At 43.4% G+C, this 19,547-nt stretch overlaps 4 protein-coding genes across 4 annotated transcripts; all 4 read right to left on the reverse strand.

Moving 5' to 3' along the window:
• Nucleotides 1-9,898: 9,898 nt before the first annotated feature.
• On the reverse strand, nt 9,899-10,320 carry LOC130079586 (histone H2B-like). The gene has a single exon (XM_056244898.1). The coding sequence runs from the start codon at nt 10,311-10,313 to the stop codon at nt 9,939-9,941; it is 375 nt and encodes a 124-aa protein (XP_056100873.1). The 5' UTR covers nt 10,314-10,320; the 3' UTR covers nt 9,899-9,938.
• A 720-nt stretch (nt 10,321-11,040) lies between these two features.
• LOC130079582 (histone H4) lies at nt 11,041-11,467 on the reverse strand. The gene has a single exon (XM_056244895.1). The coding sequence runs from the start codon at nt 11,427-11,429 to the stop codon at nt 11,118-11,120; it is 312 nt and encodes a 103-aa protein (XP_056100870.1). The 5' UTR covers nt 11,430-11,467; the 3' UTR covers nt 11,041-11,117.
• Nucleotides 11,468-12,291: 824 nt separating this feature from the next.
• Nucleotides 12,292-12,777, reverse strand: LOC130079568 (histone H3). The gene has a single exon (XM_056244879.1). The coding sequence runs from the start codon at nt 12,700-12,702 to the stop codon at nt 12,292-12,294; it is 411 nt and encodes a 136-aa protein (XP_056100854.1). The 5' UTR covers nt 12,703-12,777.
• A 6,110-nt stretch (nt 12,778-18,887) lies between these two features.
• Nucleotides 18,888-19,324, reverse strand: LOC130079573 (histone H2A). The gene has a single exon (XM_056244885.1). It carries the CDS (start codon nt 19,304-19,306, stop codon nt 18,920-18,922), a length of 387 nt encoding a protein of 128 aa, XP_056100860.1. The 5' UTR covers nt 19,307-19,324; the 3' UTR covers nt 18,888-18,919.
• Between the last annotated feature and the right edge of the window lie 223 nt (nt 19,325-19,547).

The following is a 19,547-nucleotide window of genomic DNA, read 5'->3' on the forward strand; positions in this document are numbered from 1 at the left end:
TCTTGCTTGGGTCAAAATTTCCAGTGAAAACACGGTTACTCTTAGACGGAGACTTCACATACTGAACATCACGAGCATGCCAATCCACAAAAGTGGTTTTGTGCGTCAGTACAAAATCATCGGCCAACATTGCCGCTTCCTCTGGCGTTTTAACATTATGCTCACTAATATACATAGCTATACGGCTCGGGACGGAATTTTTAAATTGTTCCAACACCATCAAGTGAATTAAATCCTCCAATGTTTTAATGTCTAATGCTGAACACCAATGATTAAAGTGTTTTCTCAGATCACGCACAAATTCTAAGTTTGTTTGCAACTGGTCTTTTTTCTGCAATCGAAAACGCTGTCTGTATGCTTCGGGTACACATTCATATGCTTTTAAGATTAGAGATTTAACTTTATCATAATCTTTACAATCATCAACCGACAATGAAGAAAATGCTACTTGTGCTTTCCCAGTTAACACACACTGTAACAGCGCAACACAATCATCATCTGACCAGTTCCTTAATTCTGCCATGCGTTCAAATAGATTAAAGAAAGTATCAGGATCTTCTTCATTGAATTTAGGAATAAGTTTTAGGTTTGAATTGATTGAAAACAACACACTCTGTTCCTGACCAGAACTAGAAAGCTTACCTTCTTTCATCAGGTTGAGCTTGAGAAACTCCAAATCCAATTTTGCCTTTTCTAAATCCATTTTACCTTGTTCCGCACGCAGTTTTAACTTCTCATGGTCCATCTTTAATTGTAGCAGCTCTTTTTGCTGTTCAAAAGACAAATTACTTTTTAATTCAGATGCCACTGGTACATATTCCTCCATCTCAGTGTCTAAGAAACCTTTTTCAATCAACTCAATTTTCAAAGCTACTTTAACATTATCTTTGAGCCTTTTATCTTTAATCACAATTTCATAACGTTCAGCAATACTTAATAATTGCTCTTTAGTACACCTGTCCAAAAATTCATGAGAAGGTGAACTAACAAACTCATCAATATCAGCCATGCTAAAATGACCAGAATAATTTATTCAGCACAGTGCAATCAAATAACGAGAGTTTTCCCTCTACCTTTCCAGTACCTCTACCTAACTCAACCCTAGTCTTCATGCGATTACTGGTGGGGGGTATTTATGCACTATAGCCCGCTGGGTGAAAAACGCAACTGGTCAAACCAGCGACGCCTTCAACACCACGGATGTGCTCCCGAGATAATTACTACTACCCACTTTCACCACAACACTACACAAAAATAACAAATCCGACACGTCTCAAAAGAAACATGCCGCTATGCCTATCAGAGAAAACTCACGTTCAAAAAACAATATTGCACATGTACTTACCAACTGGTGATTTCACACGGTGAACAAATTGACTTTGGCACAAAAACATTTTTGTGTGTCCAACAAATAATCAATTATCAAACTAAACGTCCAAATTTTTTTTTTACGCAATCAAATAACCAAAGCAAGGACGAGCCCCCAATTTGTTACGACCCTTGGCTCAAGGGAAGCAACAAAAACAAGGGACACACGTAAACCAAATTGTAAGCTCAAAAGTAATGTTTATTTAACTACAAAAGTAAGACAAAACTAAATAATAAAATGAAAACATTTAAAGAAAATAGAAGTGTTTCTGTATTCATCAGCAAGATCAGTGTGTAAAGCAAGATGCATGGTCGAAAGTGTAATGCAATGTTGAAGTTGAAATGTAAATGCAAAAAGTAACAAAATACAACGCAAGCAAAAGGCAAAGTCCAAAAGCAAAATCCAAAACCAAAGTTCCCTCTCCCTTGGCTCAGTTGGTGATCTCTTAAGAAGCGTCTAAGGCACGGTCACAGGTGTTTCCAGTTGACTGCCAATTGAGGCAATTAGTGGGCTCCGGTACCAAACTGCAATTCTCAAAAGCAGCAGCAGAGGTCGTCACAGTAGCTGACTTACTGCGTTGCTCTGATTGGTTGTAGGTCTATCCAATTGAGTGCAGGGTTTTTCTTTTGTCCTGGTTCGGTTAAGACACGCCTCATAATCACAGCCCTATGGAGCAGTATCAGACTCACATCTGACTAGAGTATGAGTATGACGAAGTCAGGCTAAGTGGTGTCGGGTGCGTGTGTATTATACGTTTCGGTAGGATTAGTGGGGTGCGTGTGTACACGCAATAAAGTGCGTATCAAATGCATGCGAAAACTTTCATATGCACGTAAAAACTCATTTTCGCGTATAAATTGCACGATAAACACAACGCGTGCTATAGAGACGCATTTCTGTTGATTAGATTTAGCAATATATACAGTATGTTGTATATAGTACAGCTTATAAATACTAACCTTTATTTCAAGTGAAGCTGAGAAAACATGATTGAGGAACAGGAAAATTTTACTTATTGTTATTCTTAGGTACTAATGTTATGATTTATTTATTTGTTTTTTGTTTGTTTGTTAATAGGGTCTTTACATGGAAAACCATGTGCATGAAAGTTGATTAACATTTTATGTAAAATATGCAGTATTGTATAAATCCCCCGGACTGAAGGAATGACCCGCTTGCATTTACTCACTCCAGAAAGTGATGTGATTAAACATGATGAAAAGCATAGAAATGTATTTACTGGGAAAAGGTCAGGGTGTTTTTTACCTGAAACAATATTCATTAAAGTAATTTCATTTCTGTGAACATGAAAGTTATGACACAATAACACCCGTGAGAGATTAACGTACATTATTCGGCTCATCTAAAGCAGTTCTGATGATTGGATTATAACTCAGACATCAGAGTCCCCAGTAAAGTAGATATTGAACAAAAACTTAAATTAATTTATATCACACTAAATGCAGTGCAGATGCTTTTCTGTAGATTCATATTTCCATCAGTTTTCAGTCCAACAATGTTGGAACAGGTTGAAATTCAACTTTAATTGAAACTCTATTAAACAGGACAGAAGCAGGTTGACGATCTGCATTAATCTATGTTTATATTTATGCATTTCTAAAGTGTTTGCACTCAAAGATTTTTTAAATCTGTTAATAACCAGATTTTTCCTGTAAATCTAAGTTAACCTGATTATCAGAAGTTAAAACCTCAAACTCTCAGAGAATGTCAGGAATCTGAAATGTTCTCGGTTTAGATTAAATGAAACCTCATTCCATTCAGTCAAAGGCAGATTGTTACTTTCATTTCTCTGGAAATTAAAGTTTTCTCTCAGCAAACGTGAGAAAGCGTCTCAGGTTACGTATGTAACCCTGGTTCCCTGAGAGGGAACGAGACGCTGCGTTTGAGACGCGGTGGGAACGCTCTGCGTGATTGCGTCATGAAGCACGTGTAAAATCAGGAAACCCCCGAAATTAAGGCTGTAGAGGCCGCCATACTCCTAGTAGAATGGGCCCGTACAGCCATAGGTGAAGGCTGACCGGCCGCTTGATAAGCTAATGAAATAGCATCGACTATCCATTTGCTCATCACCTGTTTAGATGCAGGGCACCCTCTCCTGAGTGACCCAAAGCAGACAAATAATTGTTCAGACTTACGCCACAGGGCAGCCCTGTGAACGTAGGCATCTAATGCCCGAACTGGACATAACAGGTTCAGTTGTTCCTGATCTGGGGTATTAAAAGGTGGAGGATAAAAGGCCTGCAGCACTATTGGGCCCCCAACATTAACTGGGACCTTAGGAATATAACCCGGTCTAGGGTAGAGAAATGCCTTCACCATACCAGGTGCAAATTCCAAACATGGAGCAACCGACAGGGCATGCAAATCTCCAAATCTCTTGATAGACGAAATAGCAAGGAGAAATAAAGTTTAGAGTGAGGAATTCCTCTGAAACCTCTTCAATGGGCTCGAAAGGAGCCAAAGCCAGACCCTCAAGTACAATGGCCAAATCCCAAGCCGGTGCTCTAGAGTGCAGTGCAGGTCTCAACCTCAGTGTACCACAGAGAAAACGAGTAATAAGAGGATCTCTCCCGATAGAAGTACCCCCCCGAGGGGTGTGGTAGGCAGATATAGCCGCCACGTAAACCTCTAGGGTAAAAGGAGATGACCTAGCAGAGAAACGGTCTTGCAAGAAATCAAGAACTGAACCAACAGGGCAGTTAACAGGATCTAAATGACGATCACCACACCAGGTGGAGAATAATTTCCATTTCAATGCATATAGTTTTCTCGTGGAAGGAGCTCTGGATTGGAGAATGGTCTCAACGACCTCAGTCGAAAGACCGGATTTTATGAGCCGGGCCCCCCAGAGGCCGAGCCCACAGTATCCAAACTCCAAATGAGGGTGAACTCCAAGGAGCAAAGATATCGGGAAATGCGTACCGGTGTAGCGTCAACCACAGCTAATACATCACATCCAGTCCAAGCGGAGCTGGATGTGTGAGGGAGAACCAAATAGAGCAAAGCGTTGTACAAACGATGTGAAAGGTCGACTTGACTTTAGTTGACCAAAGTTCTCCCTAAGAAGCTCCACCACCTCGGGGTGAAGACTCCAATCCCTGGGCCTCAGCCCCTGCCTCAACAGGATATCTGCTCTGATATACGAGACCATCAGTGTGTTGTCCGCCATTCGCCGAGCGACCAATCATGATCGCCCCCACTTGTGAGGGAAGCATCCGTCGATAGCAATATGCGTCGACAAGAAGCCCCCAACACTGGGCCTGGGTGAGGAACCATGGTTCTTCCACATGACCGAGGCACGAAGGCATAGCCGCGTGACCTTGATCATGCGAAAACATATTTCCCCTCGGAGAAAACCCCTTGGTCCCGAGCCACCACTGCAGGGGTCACATGTGCAGAAGGCCAAAAGTAATTACGTTGGACACAGCTGCCATGAGACCCACCAGTCTGAAACTGTTTCACAGTGAGTGACTGGCCTAGATATACCCCAATACGGCTGTGAGAATCGCTACACCTAGAAAAGTGGTCCTCAGAGCACACTCTTCTTGGCGTTGAGAGGCAACCCCAACATCCTTAATGAGACAGAACGACATCTCGATGCCGAACTGCCATAAACTCAGATTGAGCTAGGATCAACCAATCATTGATGTAATATAATACGCGAATGCCCTGGAGTCTCAGAAGAGCCAGAGCTGCATCCACGCATACTGTAAAGGTGTGGGGTAATAAACCTAGGCCGAATGGAAGAACCCGATAATGGTATGCTTCGAAAAGCAAACCTCGGGAACCTCCCTCATCCTCTTTCGGAAACAATGAAGTAATGGCTGTCTGCTGGGAGGAGGAACCCCTTCTACAGCTCCTTTTGCAGAAGTGACAGTACTTCCTGCTCCATAACCAAAGCCTGCTCGGGGTCCACCAATGAGAGGAGGACCCCTAGAAATCTGGGCGAACGAGAACCGAACTGAATTCTGAAACCCTTTTCTATAGTGTGCAGGACCCACTGAGAAATATGTGGCAGTAGTTTCCACGCTGCCAGAAATTTTTACTAGGGGAACCAGTCTCTCAAGACTGGCCTCTGGATTTGTTTGAACAGTCACTACGGCGCCCTGAAGCGGCGAACCGGCAGGGAACAACCGAACTGGCAGCGCTGCAACCCTCCTCAGAGAGTTGCACCCCAGAGGAAAAACGATTTCTCAAAACCGTCCCTTGGTTGAACAGTCACTACGGTGCCCTGAAGCGGCGAACCAGCAGGGAACAACCGAACTGGCAGCGCTGCAACCCTCCTCAGAGAGTTGCACCCCAGAGGGCGCAGAGGAAAAACGATTTCTCAAAACCGTCCCTTGGTTGAACAGTCACTACGGTGCCCTGAAGCGGCGAACCGGCAGGGAACAACCGAACTGACCGCTCTACGATCCTCCTCGGAGGATCGTATGGGGACGCTAACACCTCGGTGCCCTGAACGGCGAACCGGCAGCGAACAACCGAACTGGCAGCGCTGCAACCCTCCTCAGAGAGTCGCACCCCAGAGGTCGCCGAGGAGAAACGATTTCTTAAAACCGTCCCTGCCCCGGAGGAGCCCTCAGAAGCCTGATAGCCTCGTTTTCTTGCGACAGGACTTCTTGTCTAAGCTTTATTAGAGATGATGACAGTCCTCAGATCTTGCCTACCACTAACTAGCTTAGTTCCTACGACCCTCCTCGGAGGATCGTTGAAAAAAGCAGGCACTTCGGCGCCCTGAAACGGCGAACCGGCAGGGAAACCGAACTGACTGCTCTTCTTTTTTTCTTATTTGAAGGCTCGTTTGGGGACACTGACACCTTGGTGCCCTGAAACGGCGAACCGGCAGGGAAACCGAACTGGCAGTGCTGCGACCCTCCTCAGAGAGTCGCCCCTCACATTCATCCATGTCCTTATATACTTTACCCACCAGCGCTGCCTAATAAAAATTAACGCTTCGTGTGCGCTGTCTGCTGCCGTTACCCTTAACCACGCTCTCAGCGACTTCTTATACAGCAGTATAACTTACTCCTTCACTCGCCTCATCGGAGTGAAGACTCTCCCGCTCTCCTTCAAAATCTCTTCCAGAGATTATAAAAATAAATAAATTAGAAATTAGAAAACAAACAAAGACAAAACCAGTACAGTACAAACAGTCGGACGGACAGTGGCACAGTGCTCATTCAGTAAATGCACAGCTAAACAGAAGTGTTTTGAGTCTGGATTTGAAAGTGACTACTGTAGGAGCACATCTGATCTCTTCTGGAAGCTGGTTCCAGCGGCTGGCATAATAGCTAAAAGCAGACTCTCCATGCTTAGAGCGAACCCTTGGTATTTCTAGCTGATGTGATCCTAATGATCTGAGTGATCTGTTGGGTTTATATTCAGTGAGCATATCTGCAATATATTGAGGTCCTAGGCCATTAAATGATTTATATACCAGTAATAATACTTTAAAATCAATCCTAAATGTAACTGGGAGCCAGTGTAAAGACCTGAGGACTGGTGTGATGTGTTCATATGTTCTGGTTCTGCTCAGAAGCCTGGCAGCAGCGTTCTGTATGAGCTGCAACTGTCTTATGGTCTTTTTAGGAAGGCCAGTGAGGAGTCCATTACAATAATCCACCCTGCTGGTGATGAAAGCATGCACAAGTTTCTCTAAGTCTTGACTGGAAACAAAGCTTCTAATTCTTGCATTATTTTTCAGGTGATAGTATGCTGATTTAGTTATTGCTTTGACATGACTACTGAAACTAAGGTCTGACTCTAGAGACACACCAAGATTCCTGACTTGATTTTTAGTAGTTAGACCCCTAGAGTGAAGGTATGCATTCACCTTGAGAACTTCATCTTTGTTGCCATCAGTTAATTTCAGGCTGATTCAAAGATCTATTTCAATCAGATGGATATTTTGTTGGGTAAAAAATCAACATCTAAATGTGGTAGAAAAATAAATACTCCACATGTACAAACTTAAAAAAAAAAAAAAAAATTTGATCTCAGTTTATTGAAATTACAGTTCTCCTACACAAGTTTCCATCGGTCTTGTGTAATTCATTCATGTCTTTTTCACCTCTTTAAAACTTCAGTTTGTTTTCTTTGGTAAAAATGTATTGTTGCTTTGATTCTGTGGAACAGAATTTTAATATATGTTGCTTCTGTTCTTAAACATCTGCCAAATTGTTTAATTAACTAAGATTTTAGGCTGTGTTCAATTTAGACAAGGTCTTTAGTTTATTTTGGCAATGTAAATTTAAATATAACTTTACACAAATGTGATCCTGGATCACAAAACCAGTCATAAGTAGCACGGGTATATTTGTGGGAATAGCCAACAATACATAGTATGGGTCAAAATTATTATTAGGATATGAAGTAAAAAGCATGTTCCATCAAGATATTTTGTCAATTTCCTAACATATAAAACTTTTATTTTTGTGAGTAAATGCAGCACCATCGTGACCAAATGGACAACTTTAAAGGCCATTTTCTCAATGTTTCGATTTTTTGAACCTTCAGATACCAGATTTTCAAATAGTTGTATGTCAGCCAAATACTGCCCTATCCTAACAAACCATACATCAATGGAAAGTATACAGGTCCATCTAAAAAAATTAGCATATTGTGATAAAGTTCATTATTTTCCATAATGTAATGATAAAAATTAAACTTTCATATATTTTAGATTCATTGCACACCAACTGAAATATTTCAGGTCTTTTATTGTTTTATTACTGATGATTTTGGCATACAGCACATGAAAACCCCAAATTCCGGTCTCAAAAAATTTGCATATTTCATCCGACCAATAAAATAAATGTTTTTAATACAAAAAAAAGGTCAACCTTCAAATAATTATGTTCAGTTATGCACTCAATAGTCAATACTTGGTGGGGAATCCTTTTGCAGAAATGACTGCTTCAATGCGGCGTGGCATGGAGGCAATCAGCCTGTGGCACTGCTGAGGTGTTACGGAGGCCCAGGATGCTTTGATAGCGGCCTTAAGCTCATCCAGAGTGTTGGGTCTTGCGTCTCTCAACTTTCTCTTCACAATATCCCACAGACTCTCTATGGGGTTCAGGTCAGGAGAGTTGGCAGGCCATTTGAGCACAGTAATACCATGGCCAGTAAACCATTTACCAGTGGTTTTGGCACTGTGAGCAGGTGCCAGGTCGTGCTGAAAAATGAAATTTTCATCTCCATAAAGCTTTTCAGCAGATGGAAGCATGAAGTGCTCCAAAATCTCCTGATAGCTAGCTGCATTGACCCTGCCCTTGATAAAACACAGTGCACCAACCCCAGCAGCTGACATGGCACCCCAGACCATCACTGACTGTGGGTACTTGACACTGGACTTCAGGCATTTGGGCATTTCCTTCTCCCCAGTCTTCCTCCAGACTCTGGCACCTTGATTTCCGAATGACATGCAAAACTGAGCAACAGTCCAGTGCTGCTTCTCTGTAGCCCAGGTCAGGCGCTTCTGCCGCTGTTTCTGGTTCAAAAGTGGCTTGACCTGGGGAATGCGGCACCTGTAGCCCATGTCCTGCACACGCCTGTGCACGGTGGCTCTGGATGTTTCTACTCCAGACTCAGTCCACTGCTTCCGCAGGTCCCCCAAGGGCTGGAATCGGTCCTTCTCCACAATCTTCCTCAGGGTCCGGTCACCTCTTCTCGTTGTGCAGCGTTTTTTGCCACACTTTTTCCTTCCCACAGACTTCCGACTGAGGTGCCTTGATACAGCACTCTGGGAACAGCCTTTTTGTTCAGAAATTTCTTTCTGTCATACCCTCTTGCTTGAGGGTGTCAATGATGGCCTTCTGGACAGCAGTCAGGTCGGCAGTCTTACCCATGATTGCGGTTTTGAGTAATGAAACAGGCTGGGAGTTTTTAAAAGCCTCAGGAATCTTTTGCAGGTGTTTAGAGTTAATTAGTTGATTCAGATGATTAGGTTAATAGCTCGTTTAGAGACCCTTTTCATGATATGCTAATCTTTTGAGACAGGAATTTGGGGTTTTCATGAGCTGTATGCCAAAATCATCAGTATTAAAACAATAAAAGACCTGAAATATTTCAGTTGGTGTGCAATGAATCTAAAATATATGAAAGTTTAATTTGTATCATTACATTATGGAAAATAATGAACTTTATCACAATATGCTAATTTTTTTAGAAGGACCTGTATTTATTCAGCTTTCAGATGATGTATCAATCAAAAAAGTAAAAATTGACCCATGTGACTGGTTTTGTGGTCCAGAGTCACAAATCAACTTAAGTCAAATTAAGCATTTGTTTACATCTCATAGTTGATTAAAATATTTGCAGATTGACCCAGTTCACGATCATCCTAACAGAATATATTAGCATAAAAAGCCCCCCCAAAAAAATTTAAAACCGACTCACACGTAACTATTACATAAACTATGAGTTAGTAGGTAATGGCAAGTTCCAGCAACTACGGTTAAATGTTCTCAAAACCATCTACCATGATCAACTCTTTCCAGGCCAGTGTGTGTGGCTCTTAAAAGAGCCTTTGTGTGAGCGGCTCCGGCCTCTACTTGGAGCTGGTGTACTTGGTGACGGCCTTGGTGCCCTCAGACACGGCGTGTTTGGCCAGCTCTCCGGGCAGCAGCAGACGCACGGCGGTCTGGATCTCTCTCGACGTGATGGTGGAGCGCTTGTTGTAGTGAGCGAGACGAGACGCCTCACCGGCGATGCGCTCGAAGATGTCGTTGACGAAAGAGTTCATGATGCCCATCGCCTTGGAGGAGATGCCGGTGTCAGGGTGAACCTGCTTCAGCACTTTGTAGACGTAGATGGCGTAGCTCTCCTTCCTGGACTTTCTGCGCTTCTTGCCTCCCTTCGCGGCGCTCTTGGTGACGGCCTTCTTGGAGCCCTTCTTAGGCGCGGGCTTGGCTGGTTCAGGCATGATGAGATGATCTAGAGCTGACGAGTCAGTGTGAACTCAGCAGCGACACTGAGACTTTTATTCACTGCACTATGCTAATTTACGAGGAGATGCTGGGTCTTCTGATTGCCTGTTTTCATTGGCCGAAACCATGAACTCGTGTTTCATTGGACAACTCAAAGCATCACGAGCGGAACGAGGGCCAATCACAGGCGGTTAAATGATAGCCCCGCCTACCATCCTATGTTTGAACGACACTGTTTCCTTTGTTTCATTTCCCGCTTTTTATTTTTTAGATTTTAGTAATATTGGTGAATGGTAAATATTCTGATAAATTAAGCGGCTCTAGACACATATTCCGCACCATCGTGTAATTAAAACTTCATATAAACACACTTGAAGGAGTTTTGCAGGAGAGACCAATAACGGTCAGACTCCCTTTAAAAACAGCTTTTCCTCAGAACTTCATTGATTCATGAAACCGTTGAAATGTTTAAACTACAGGAGTAGCAGACAAAAGCCCATTTGAATAATAACTAAATTAAACATGTTTTTGTTCTCTACATACTTTAGTATAATTTTTGATCTAATTATCTTTTTTGTTCATTTTGTATTTTAAGTTGGGTAGAAAGGTTGACGATATACTATTAGACTATAAATTGCTGTAAAGTTAAATTTAGAATTTAAAAAAGTCTGAGATTTTATTAAAAGCCTATTATAATTAATTTGTTTATTGACACAGCTAAATCATGACTCTTTCAGTGCGGGAGTGTGTGGCTCTTAAAAGAGCCGTTGGGTCCGTCAGTTTCTCCGGGTTTCAGGCGTTTATCCCCCGAAGCCGTACAAGGTGCGTCCCTGTCGCTTCAGCGCGTACACAACATCCATGGCGGTGACGGTCTTTCTCTTGGCGTGCTCGGTGTAGGTGACGGCATCGCGGATCACGTTCTCCAGAAACACCTTCAACACACCGCGGGTCTCCTCGTAGATCAGCCCGGAGATGCGCTTGACGCCGCCGCGGCGAGCCAGACGCCGAATGGCGGGTTTGGTGATTCCCTGGATGTTATCGCGCAGAACTTTACGGTGACGCTTCGCGCCTCCTTTTCCGAGCCCTTTCCCGCCTTTGCCTCTTCCAGACATGTTTACAAGATCGTAGAACTGGTCAAACGATGACGAAGAATGAATAACGAGTGTTGAAGGGAGGCCTTTTACATCTGCTTACAGGACCTGACAGAAACCAGCACCGTCACATGAGCGCGCCCCTCCCCCAAAATATAGAGCGCGAAACATTTAACCGCCACCCCGATCTGCAGGAGTCTTTCCCTTGTTTTATATTAAATATCTAAGTAACAATTTATCAGATCATGTTATTTACAGTAGTTAATATTGAACAGCGCTGTTCTACAAGCTCAGCAAAGTAAACAGAGAGAGAGACACAAGTCATCAAATCACAATATTGAATATAGTAAAATTATGAATAGCGACATCTGTGATATTATATTTACGCCCTGTGTGTGTGTGTTGTTGAAATGAAAACTTAAATGTTTACGTGAATCCTATGGGGACAAATGTCCACACACAGACGGCAATATCTGAAATCCTTGTCCCGTTTAGATTCACTCTCACATGTTCACGCATATATTGGTTTTGTTAGTGATAATATGCGCTTATAATGAAAACATTTATAACGTGCTTTTTTCTGCTTAATGAAAATAGGCGCATTGTGATCATTTAGTTGTGCTTATCACTGGCTGTCTGATACAAATGCTATAAACTGATCCAATCAAAAAGAAATGGCCAGTTGTATGTTTTAGGAAACGGTAAAATTGCATCTGCCCTCCCCCCTCATAGTTGCCCAGACCAATCTTTTACTGATATCATAACACACTGCATTTGACCTTCTTGCTTTATAATCAGCGTTATAGTGGAAATCGTCTCGTTTGTAGTAAGTGGTGTGGCTCTTAAAAGAGCCGTTGGGGTGTGATGCGCGTGCACAGGGGGTTTAAGCGCGCTCTCCGCGGATGCGGCGCGCCAGCTGGATGTCCTTGGGCATGATGGTGACTCTCTTGGCGTGGATGGCGCACAGGTTGGTGTCCTCGAACAGACCCACCAGATAAGCCTCGCTGGCCTCCTGCAGGGCCATGACAGCGGAGCTCTGGAAGCGCAGGTCCGTCTTGAAGTCCTGGGCGATTTCTCTCACCAGCCGCTGGAAAGGCAGTTTGCGGATCAGCAGCTCGGTGGACTTCTGATAGCGGCGGATCTCCCGCAGAGCCACGGTCCCGGGCCGGTACCGATGGGGCTTCTTGACGCCGCCGGTGGCGGGCGCGCTCTTCCGCGCTGCTTTAGTCGCGAGCTGCTTCCTCGGGGCTTTGCCACCGGTGGATTTACGAGCGGTCTGCTTGGTTCTTGCCATCGCTGCAGTTTCTCCTCTCTCGGTCCTGCTTGTGCTGGAAATGCTGTTTCTGTTACACGCCTCCTGCTTTTATAGCATTGGACCGTCACGAGCTCAGAGTGTCACGATGATGCAGAGGCTTGTGATTGGCTAGTGTGTGACGTGTGCTTATGACTGTTAGCCAATGACTGCGCGTTTCCTCTTTTCAAACAAGCGGAGGGTTTCCCGCTCAAGACGCTCTGTTCTGTTTACTACTTTGCTCAACCCTAAACTATATAGGCTTTATTCTCAAATCTCACATTTCTGTATTTATTTGTTCTGAAATACTCTCCTTAATTCCCAGTGGTTGTGCAGATCTCGGATCAGAATAAAATCACATTACAGTGTGTGTAAAAGCACTGCAGCCAGAAATGAAGACACGCTTGTTGCCCTCCGGATAGTTGAGTAGAGCAGCTAAAGGGCAAAAGACCCACAGTAACATTGATTAGTTTCTGTTACACTAGAAATCCTCTAAAGCTGATGTGTATTTAGCTTTTTATTTTGGATAGTCAATTATAATATTCAATACATTATCAGAGCTTGGTAGACATATAACTATTTTATCCCTCTATGGTATGGTGTCGCCTCAAGTGTATTTTAGTTTACTTTTATTAAAATGAGACACCCATTTATTGGCCAAACCTCTAGCGGAGAAGAACTCAAACACTAATCAATGAAAGTTTTGTCTTTTGTGTCTTGTTTCAGCACATGTGCACAGGTCACACGCCTCCATATTGTCAATATTTTCACTCATTTGCATCCAGTTAATAACCCACAGAAATATGAGTCACCTTCACTGGGTAGTAAAGAAGTATTTTCAAGAGCTTAACATTATATATCATCAAATGTTTTAGAGGAAATCACAAAAAACTGCGTTACCTCAAGGCAACATTATATCATAAGGCCATACCAGGCATACTGGGTTAATACAGATATATTATATTTGTAAGGAAAAGAGTTATTTAAGTATATTTGCATTTTGTAATGCACTAATAAGAACAGCAATTCACATACTACTGTATTTCTGCACGCGGGTGGTACATTTAGGCTGGAATTTATTTATTTATTTATTTTATTAAAATATATTAGGCATAAAAAATTAAAATGGTATATACTCTCACTAATTTACTACACCACACATCTCTTTATCATTACTATCTTAAGATGTAACATTTTGTGTGCAGATTTGTAAGATTTTGTATTATTTCTGCAAAGTAAGACATCTCTCCTCGGCCTTTCCAGATATTTTAGATTAATTATGTTAAATCCCCTTATAAATCTGTCAAAATGCGTGTGACTCTTGCTGATGTTTCTTCTGTTGTTCCAGTGACTTTTTCATGATTTATAACAAAAAAAAAGGATTTTTATTGTCAGAAATCTCAATGTCGCACCAAATGACAGTGTCACACTTTATGATGAACCGCAGACCACAATTTGTCAATGCAAAAAAAGTGTATTTTATATGCATTCAACATTCAATGATTTAAATTAACATTAATAAGAATAAAAATCAAACATACTAACATCGTTTTAAAACTTTTAAAATGTTATTTAAGAAACTCAGAAATATAAACAGTAAATCAAACATCTCACGTCAAGAACATTCAACATGAACATTTTAAAATGAGAAGAGAGTGTGTGTTAAACAACAATTATGATTGTTAAACAGTAAAAATATTATTAATCTATAATTAGTCAAATGTTGGAGACATTTCTAATGATATCAAACATGTATAATGTTGTATGATAATTGTTCACATTAAACCATTTATATTTGTGGATGAATTTGAGGTGGTTTGAACATGTGGAGAGAAGAGATCGAGGAAGAGGAGAAGGGAATGATGAAGACACTGAAGTCATCGGATCGACCGACAGTGTGAACAAGTGTTTTAGACCTTCTGAAATATATGAGGCTATGAATATAGTTATTTTTTACCCATAGAAACCAATGCAGATATTACAGAAGACGACACGGGTCACACATTATATTGTATTTATTTATTTATAGAGCGCTTCACAGGCTGCAGGAACTCGCAAGGCAAGGCAAGGCAAGTTTATTTATATAGCACATTTCATACACAATGGCAATTCAAAGTGCTTTACATAGAAGAAATTAAAATAATCAAAACAAGTAAGAATAATTAAAACAGTTTAGAATAAAAAATCAAATAAAGTAGTACTGGTCCACCCCTATCTGAGATGGAAGAGATTGAGCCGGTTTACGGTGCCACTGGACCTCTAGCCCAGGGACGTCCTCTGCTGGGGTGGTGCTACACCAGTAATGCCCAGCGGGGCCCCCACAGACGCCACCTCTAGCCCAGGGACGTCCTCTGCTGGGGTGGTGCTACACCAGTAATGCCCAGCGGGGCCCCCACAGACGCCACCTCTAGCCCAGGGACGTACTCTGCTGGGGTGGTGCTACACCAGTAATGCCCAGCGGGGCCCCCACAGACGCCACCTCTAGCCCAGGGACGTACTCTGCTGGGGTGGTGCTACACCAGTAATGCCCAGCGGGGCCCCCACAGACGCCACCTCTAGCCCAGGGACGTCCTCTGCTGGGGTGGTGCTACACCAGTAATGCCCAGCGGGGCCCCCACAGACGCCACCTCTAGCCCAGGGACGTACTCTGCTGGGGTGGTGCTACACCAGTAATGCCCAGCGGGGCCCCCACAGACGCCACCTCTAGCCCAGGGACGTACTCTGCTGGGGTGGTGCTACACCAGTAATGCCCAGCGGGGCCCCCACAGACGCCACCTCTAGCCCAGGGACGTACTCTGCTGGGGTGGTGCTACACCAGTAATGCCCAGCGGGGCCCCCACAGACGCCACCTCTAGCCCAGGGACGTCCTCTGCTGGGGTGGTGCTACACCAGTAATGCCCAGCGGGGCCCCCACAGACGCCACCTCTAGCCCAGGGACGTACTCTGCTGGGGTGGTGCTACACCAGTAATGCCCAGCGGGGCCCCCACAGACGCCACCTCTAGCCCAGGGACGTCCTCTGCTGGGGTGGTGCTACACCAGTAATGCCCAGCGGGGCCCCCACAGACGCCACCTCTAGCCCAGGGACGTACTCTGCTGGGGTGGTGCTACACCAGTAATGCCCAGCGGGGCCCCCACAGACGCCACCTCTAGCCCAGGGACGTCCTCTGCTGGGGTGGTGCTACACCAGTAATGCCCAGCGGGGCCCCCACAGACGCCACCTCTAGCCCAGGGACGTACTCTGCTGGGGTGGTGCTACACCAGTAATGCCCAGCGGGGCCCCCACAGACGCCACCTCTAGCCCAGGGACGTACTCTGCTGGGGTGGTGCTACACCAGTAATGCCCAGCGGGGCCCCCACAGACGCCACCTCTAGCCCAGGGACGTCCTCTGCTGGGGTGGTGCTACACCAGTAATGCCCAGCGGGGCCCCCACAGACGCCACCTCTAGCCCAGGGACGTACTCTGCTGGGGTGGTGCTACACCAGTAATGCCCAGCGGGGCCCCCACAGAACACGCTTCGTGTGCGCTGTCTGCTGCCGTTACCCTTAACGACGCTCTCAGCGACTTCTTATACAGCAGTATAACTTACTCCTTCACTCGCCTCATCGGAGTGAAGACTCTCCCGCTCTCCTTCAAAATCTCTTCCAGAGATTATAAAAATAAATAAATTAGAAATTAGAAAACAAACAAAGACAAAACCAGTACAGTAAAAACAGTCGGACGGACAGTGGCACAGTGCTCATTCAGTAAATGCACAGCTAAACAGAAGTGTTTTGAGTCTGGATTTGAAAGTGACTACTGTAGGAGCACATCTGATCTCCTCTGGAAGCTGGTTCCAGCATAATAGCTAAAAGCAGACTCTCCATGCTTAGACCGAACCCTTGGTATTTCTAGCTGATGTGATCCTAATGATCTGAGTGATCTGTTGGGTTTATATTCAGTGAGCATATCTGCAATATATTGAGGTCCTAGGCCATTGAATGATTTATATACCAGTAATAATACTTTAAAATCAATCCTAAATGTAACTGGGAGCCAGTGTAGAGACCTGAGGACTGGTGTGATGTGTTCATATTTTCTGTCTCTGTGCTGTGATGCGATCGGAAACCAGATTGAAAATTGTCAAAGTATACATTTGAGCTTAAGAATTTGTTCAGCTGATTGAAGACAACTTTTTCAATGATCTTGCCTATAAAAGGAAGATTTGAGATCGGTCTATAGTTGCTTAAGATGGTCTTATCCAGATTGCTCTTTTTCAGGAGGGGCTTGACAACTGCAGTTTTCAGGGAGTTTGGAAAACTACCAGAAAGAAGTGAGGCATTTACCACTTCTAGGAGATCTGCTTCTAAGCTGTTTAACACACTTTTGAAAAAAAGATGTGGGAAGTGCGTCAAGGGCGCAGGTTGATGTTTAAGGTGCTGTACGGTTTCTTCCAAAATTGTGCCTTCAATTTCTTCGAAAACAGACATAGTAACTACTTTCTCAGGTTGTGGTCTGATCTGTCTGACCCCAGTGCGGCTCAATGATGTGCTGATCACCTTTCTGATATTATTAATTTTCTCAGAGAAGAAAGAAGCAAACTCACTGCACTTGCTGTCTGACAGCATTTCACTGGGAATCTGGCTTGGGGGGTTTGTCAGTCTCTCTATAGTAGCAAAAAGAGTGCGTGTGTTGTTTAAGTTGCTGTTTATAGTATTCGAGAAGAAAGTCTGTCTAGCTTTGCCTAGTTCAATATTAAAAGCATGGATGCTGTCTTTGTAGATGTTATAATGGACTACAAGTTTTGTCTTCCGCCACATGCTAAAGTGATGTACATCCCAATAAAGCAATCATAAAAAAATAAAAACAATCAAAAACGACCAGAAACCTACGGAGTGTTGCAAAAGAAACATTACAATTAGGTCTTAAAGGCAAATATATGGTAATAAATACCATATTTAAATGATAATAATCATTCCCAAGGGAAGCATCTATAATGGAACAAGCCAGGGCCCGGATGGACCCCTGTGGACCCACTGGTGCTGGAGAACAACAGCCGCCCTTCACTGTAAAGGTCTTTGCTCCAGTCGGATATCAAATCTGACACAAATCTGCATATGAACAGCTGTGATACTCAATATGGACAGTTAATAATTTAGCTCAGATTCCAATAGAAGGTTTCAGTGTGAACATGATCTCTGTACGGTTTCCCTCTTTCCCTCGGGATCTCCTCTCTCCTGCACGAGTCTTTCCCCGTATTTCTGTCTCTTTACTCGACATTTCTGCCTCAAACAGACAAACAAAATCATCTTTTAATATGAAAAGCATGGCAAACACGGTGAAACATGGTAAAATTAAGTATGAAACCGAAAAGGAATTCATTATTGTATGGGTGATTTAATGGTCACCATGAAATTCATTAAATAGGTTTTGAACATTTATTTATTTATCATTAAAAAGATGTAATATTGTGTGACAAATATATCATAGTGTCATATGACGTTTTGTTCAGTTAAGCTATTCTCTTGGTTAACTAAAAACATCTAGCTTACACTTAGCATGTCAATTGCCACATGCAGCAATGGTTTTTAAGAATTAATAAGTAAAAAAAAAAAAAAGTGTTTTATTTTTCTGTAAATAATGATTGCACATTTTCTATAGCACCTAAAAAAGGTGTAAAACTGCATTGATGAGGAAGAGGATTCACACTGATGAGGAAGAGGAGGATATAGTGACAGTGAGTGTGAAGATGATGAAGATCATAACTTGATATGATGGTTTGGTAATAATTGTGCTCCTCTATGGTTGTTGCCTGAGAGCAACAGCTGGATATGAAATGTTACTTTTTATTATATACTGAATAAAAGTGTCTGATTAAAAAAAAAAGATTTTTTCAATAAATGTATACTTTCTAAATGAAAAATTCAAATGTTTCAATTTAGCCATTGTGATACAATGTAGGAACAAACTAAAAAACTAAATTGATGAAAATGTTTAGATTGATAGTGTGTTTGTGTCCAATTGTATGCAGGAAAAAAAAATTGTTTCCTCATTGATCATATTGTGGACCATAGAGGATTAATATTAGAATATGTGTCCCTAGGTTTACACTTAAAGGCATTTGTATCCACAACCTAACGAGTATACGATGTCTACGGTTATTAACAGAGAAAAGCGCTCTCTATCAGACGGAATGAGTGGCTGTTAAAAGAGCCGTTGGTCGTCGGTGAGGGGCCGGAGCGCTACTTGGCCTTGGCGGGCTTCTCGGTCTTCTTGGGCAGCAGCACGGCCTGGATGTTGGGCAACACGCCGCCCTGAGCGATGGTCACTCCGCCCAGAAGCTTGTTCAGCTCCTCGTCATTGCGCACCGCCAGCTGCAGGTGCCGGGGGATGATGCGGGTCTTCTTGTTGTCCCGAGCGGCGTTTCCAGCCAGCTCCAGGATCTCCGCGGTCAGATACTCGAGCACAGCCGCCAGATACACAGGAGCTCCGGCACCGACGCGCTCGGCGTAGTTGCCTTTGCGGAGGAGCCTGTGGACACGGCCGACGGGGAACTGCAGCCCTGCCCTGGACGAGCGAGTCTTGGCCTTCGCTCGGGCTTTGCCGCCGGTTTTGCCTCTGCCGCTCATTTTATAGATCAGTTTCTACAACCTTCACAGTGGAAGAGAACAGAATGAAGAGCAGCGCTTCCACACACTGTCTTTAAGCGAGAGCGCCAGTCGCTCATTGGCTTAGAGTCTGTTAACATTTAAACCAATCACTGAACTTTCCTCCAAAGCCCAACCCCCTTTCTGGCGGGAATAAATATGCACAACTATTTGTGACGGTAAAGACTATGCACGACTGACTGCTATTAAAGGACATTTAACT

The sequence above is a fragment of the Rhinichthys klamathensis genome, unplaced genomic scaffold, assembly GCF_029890125.1.
Source record: "Rhinichthys klamathensis goyatoka isolate OS25496 unplaced genomic scaffold, OSU_Roscu_1.1 h1tg001143l_1, whole genome shotgun sequence".
Classification (NCBI taxonomy): domain Eukaryota; kingdom Metazoa; phylum Chordata; class Actinopteri; order Cypriniformes; family Leuciscidae; genus Rhinichthys; species Rhinichthys klamathensis.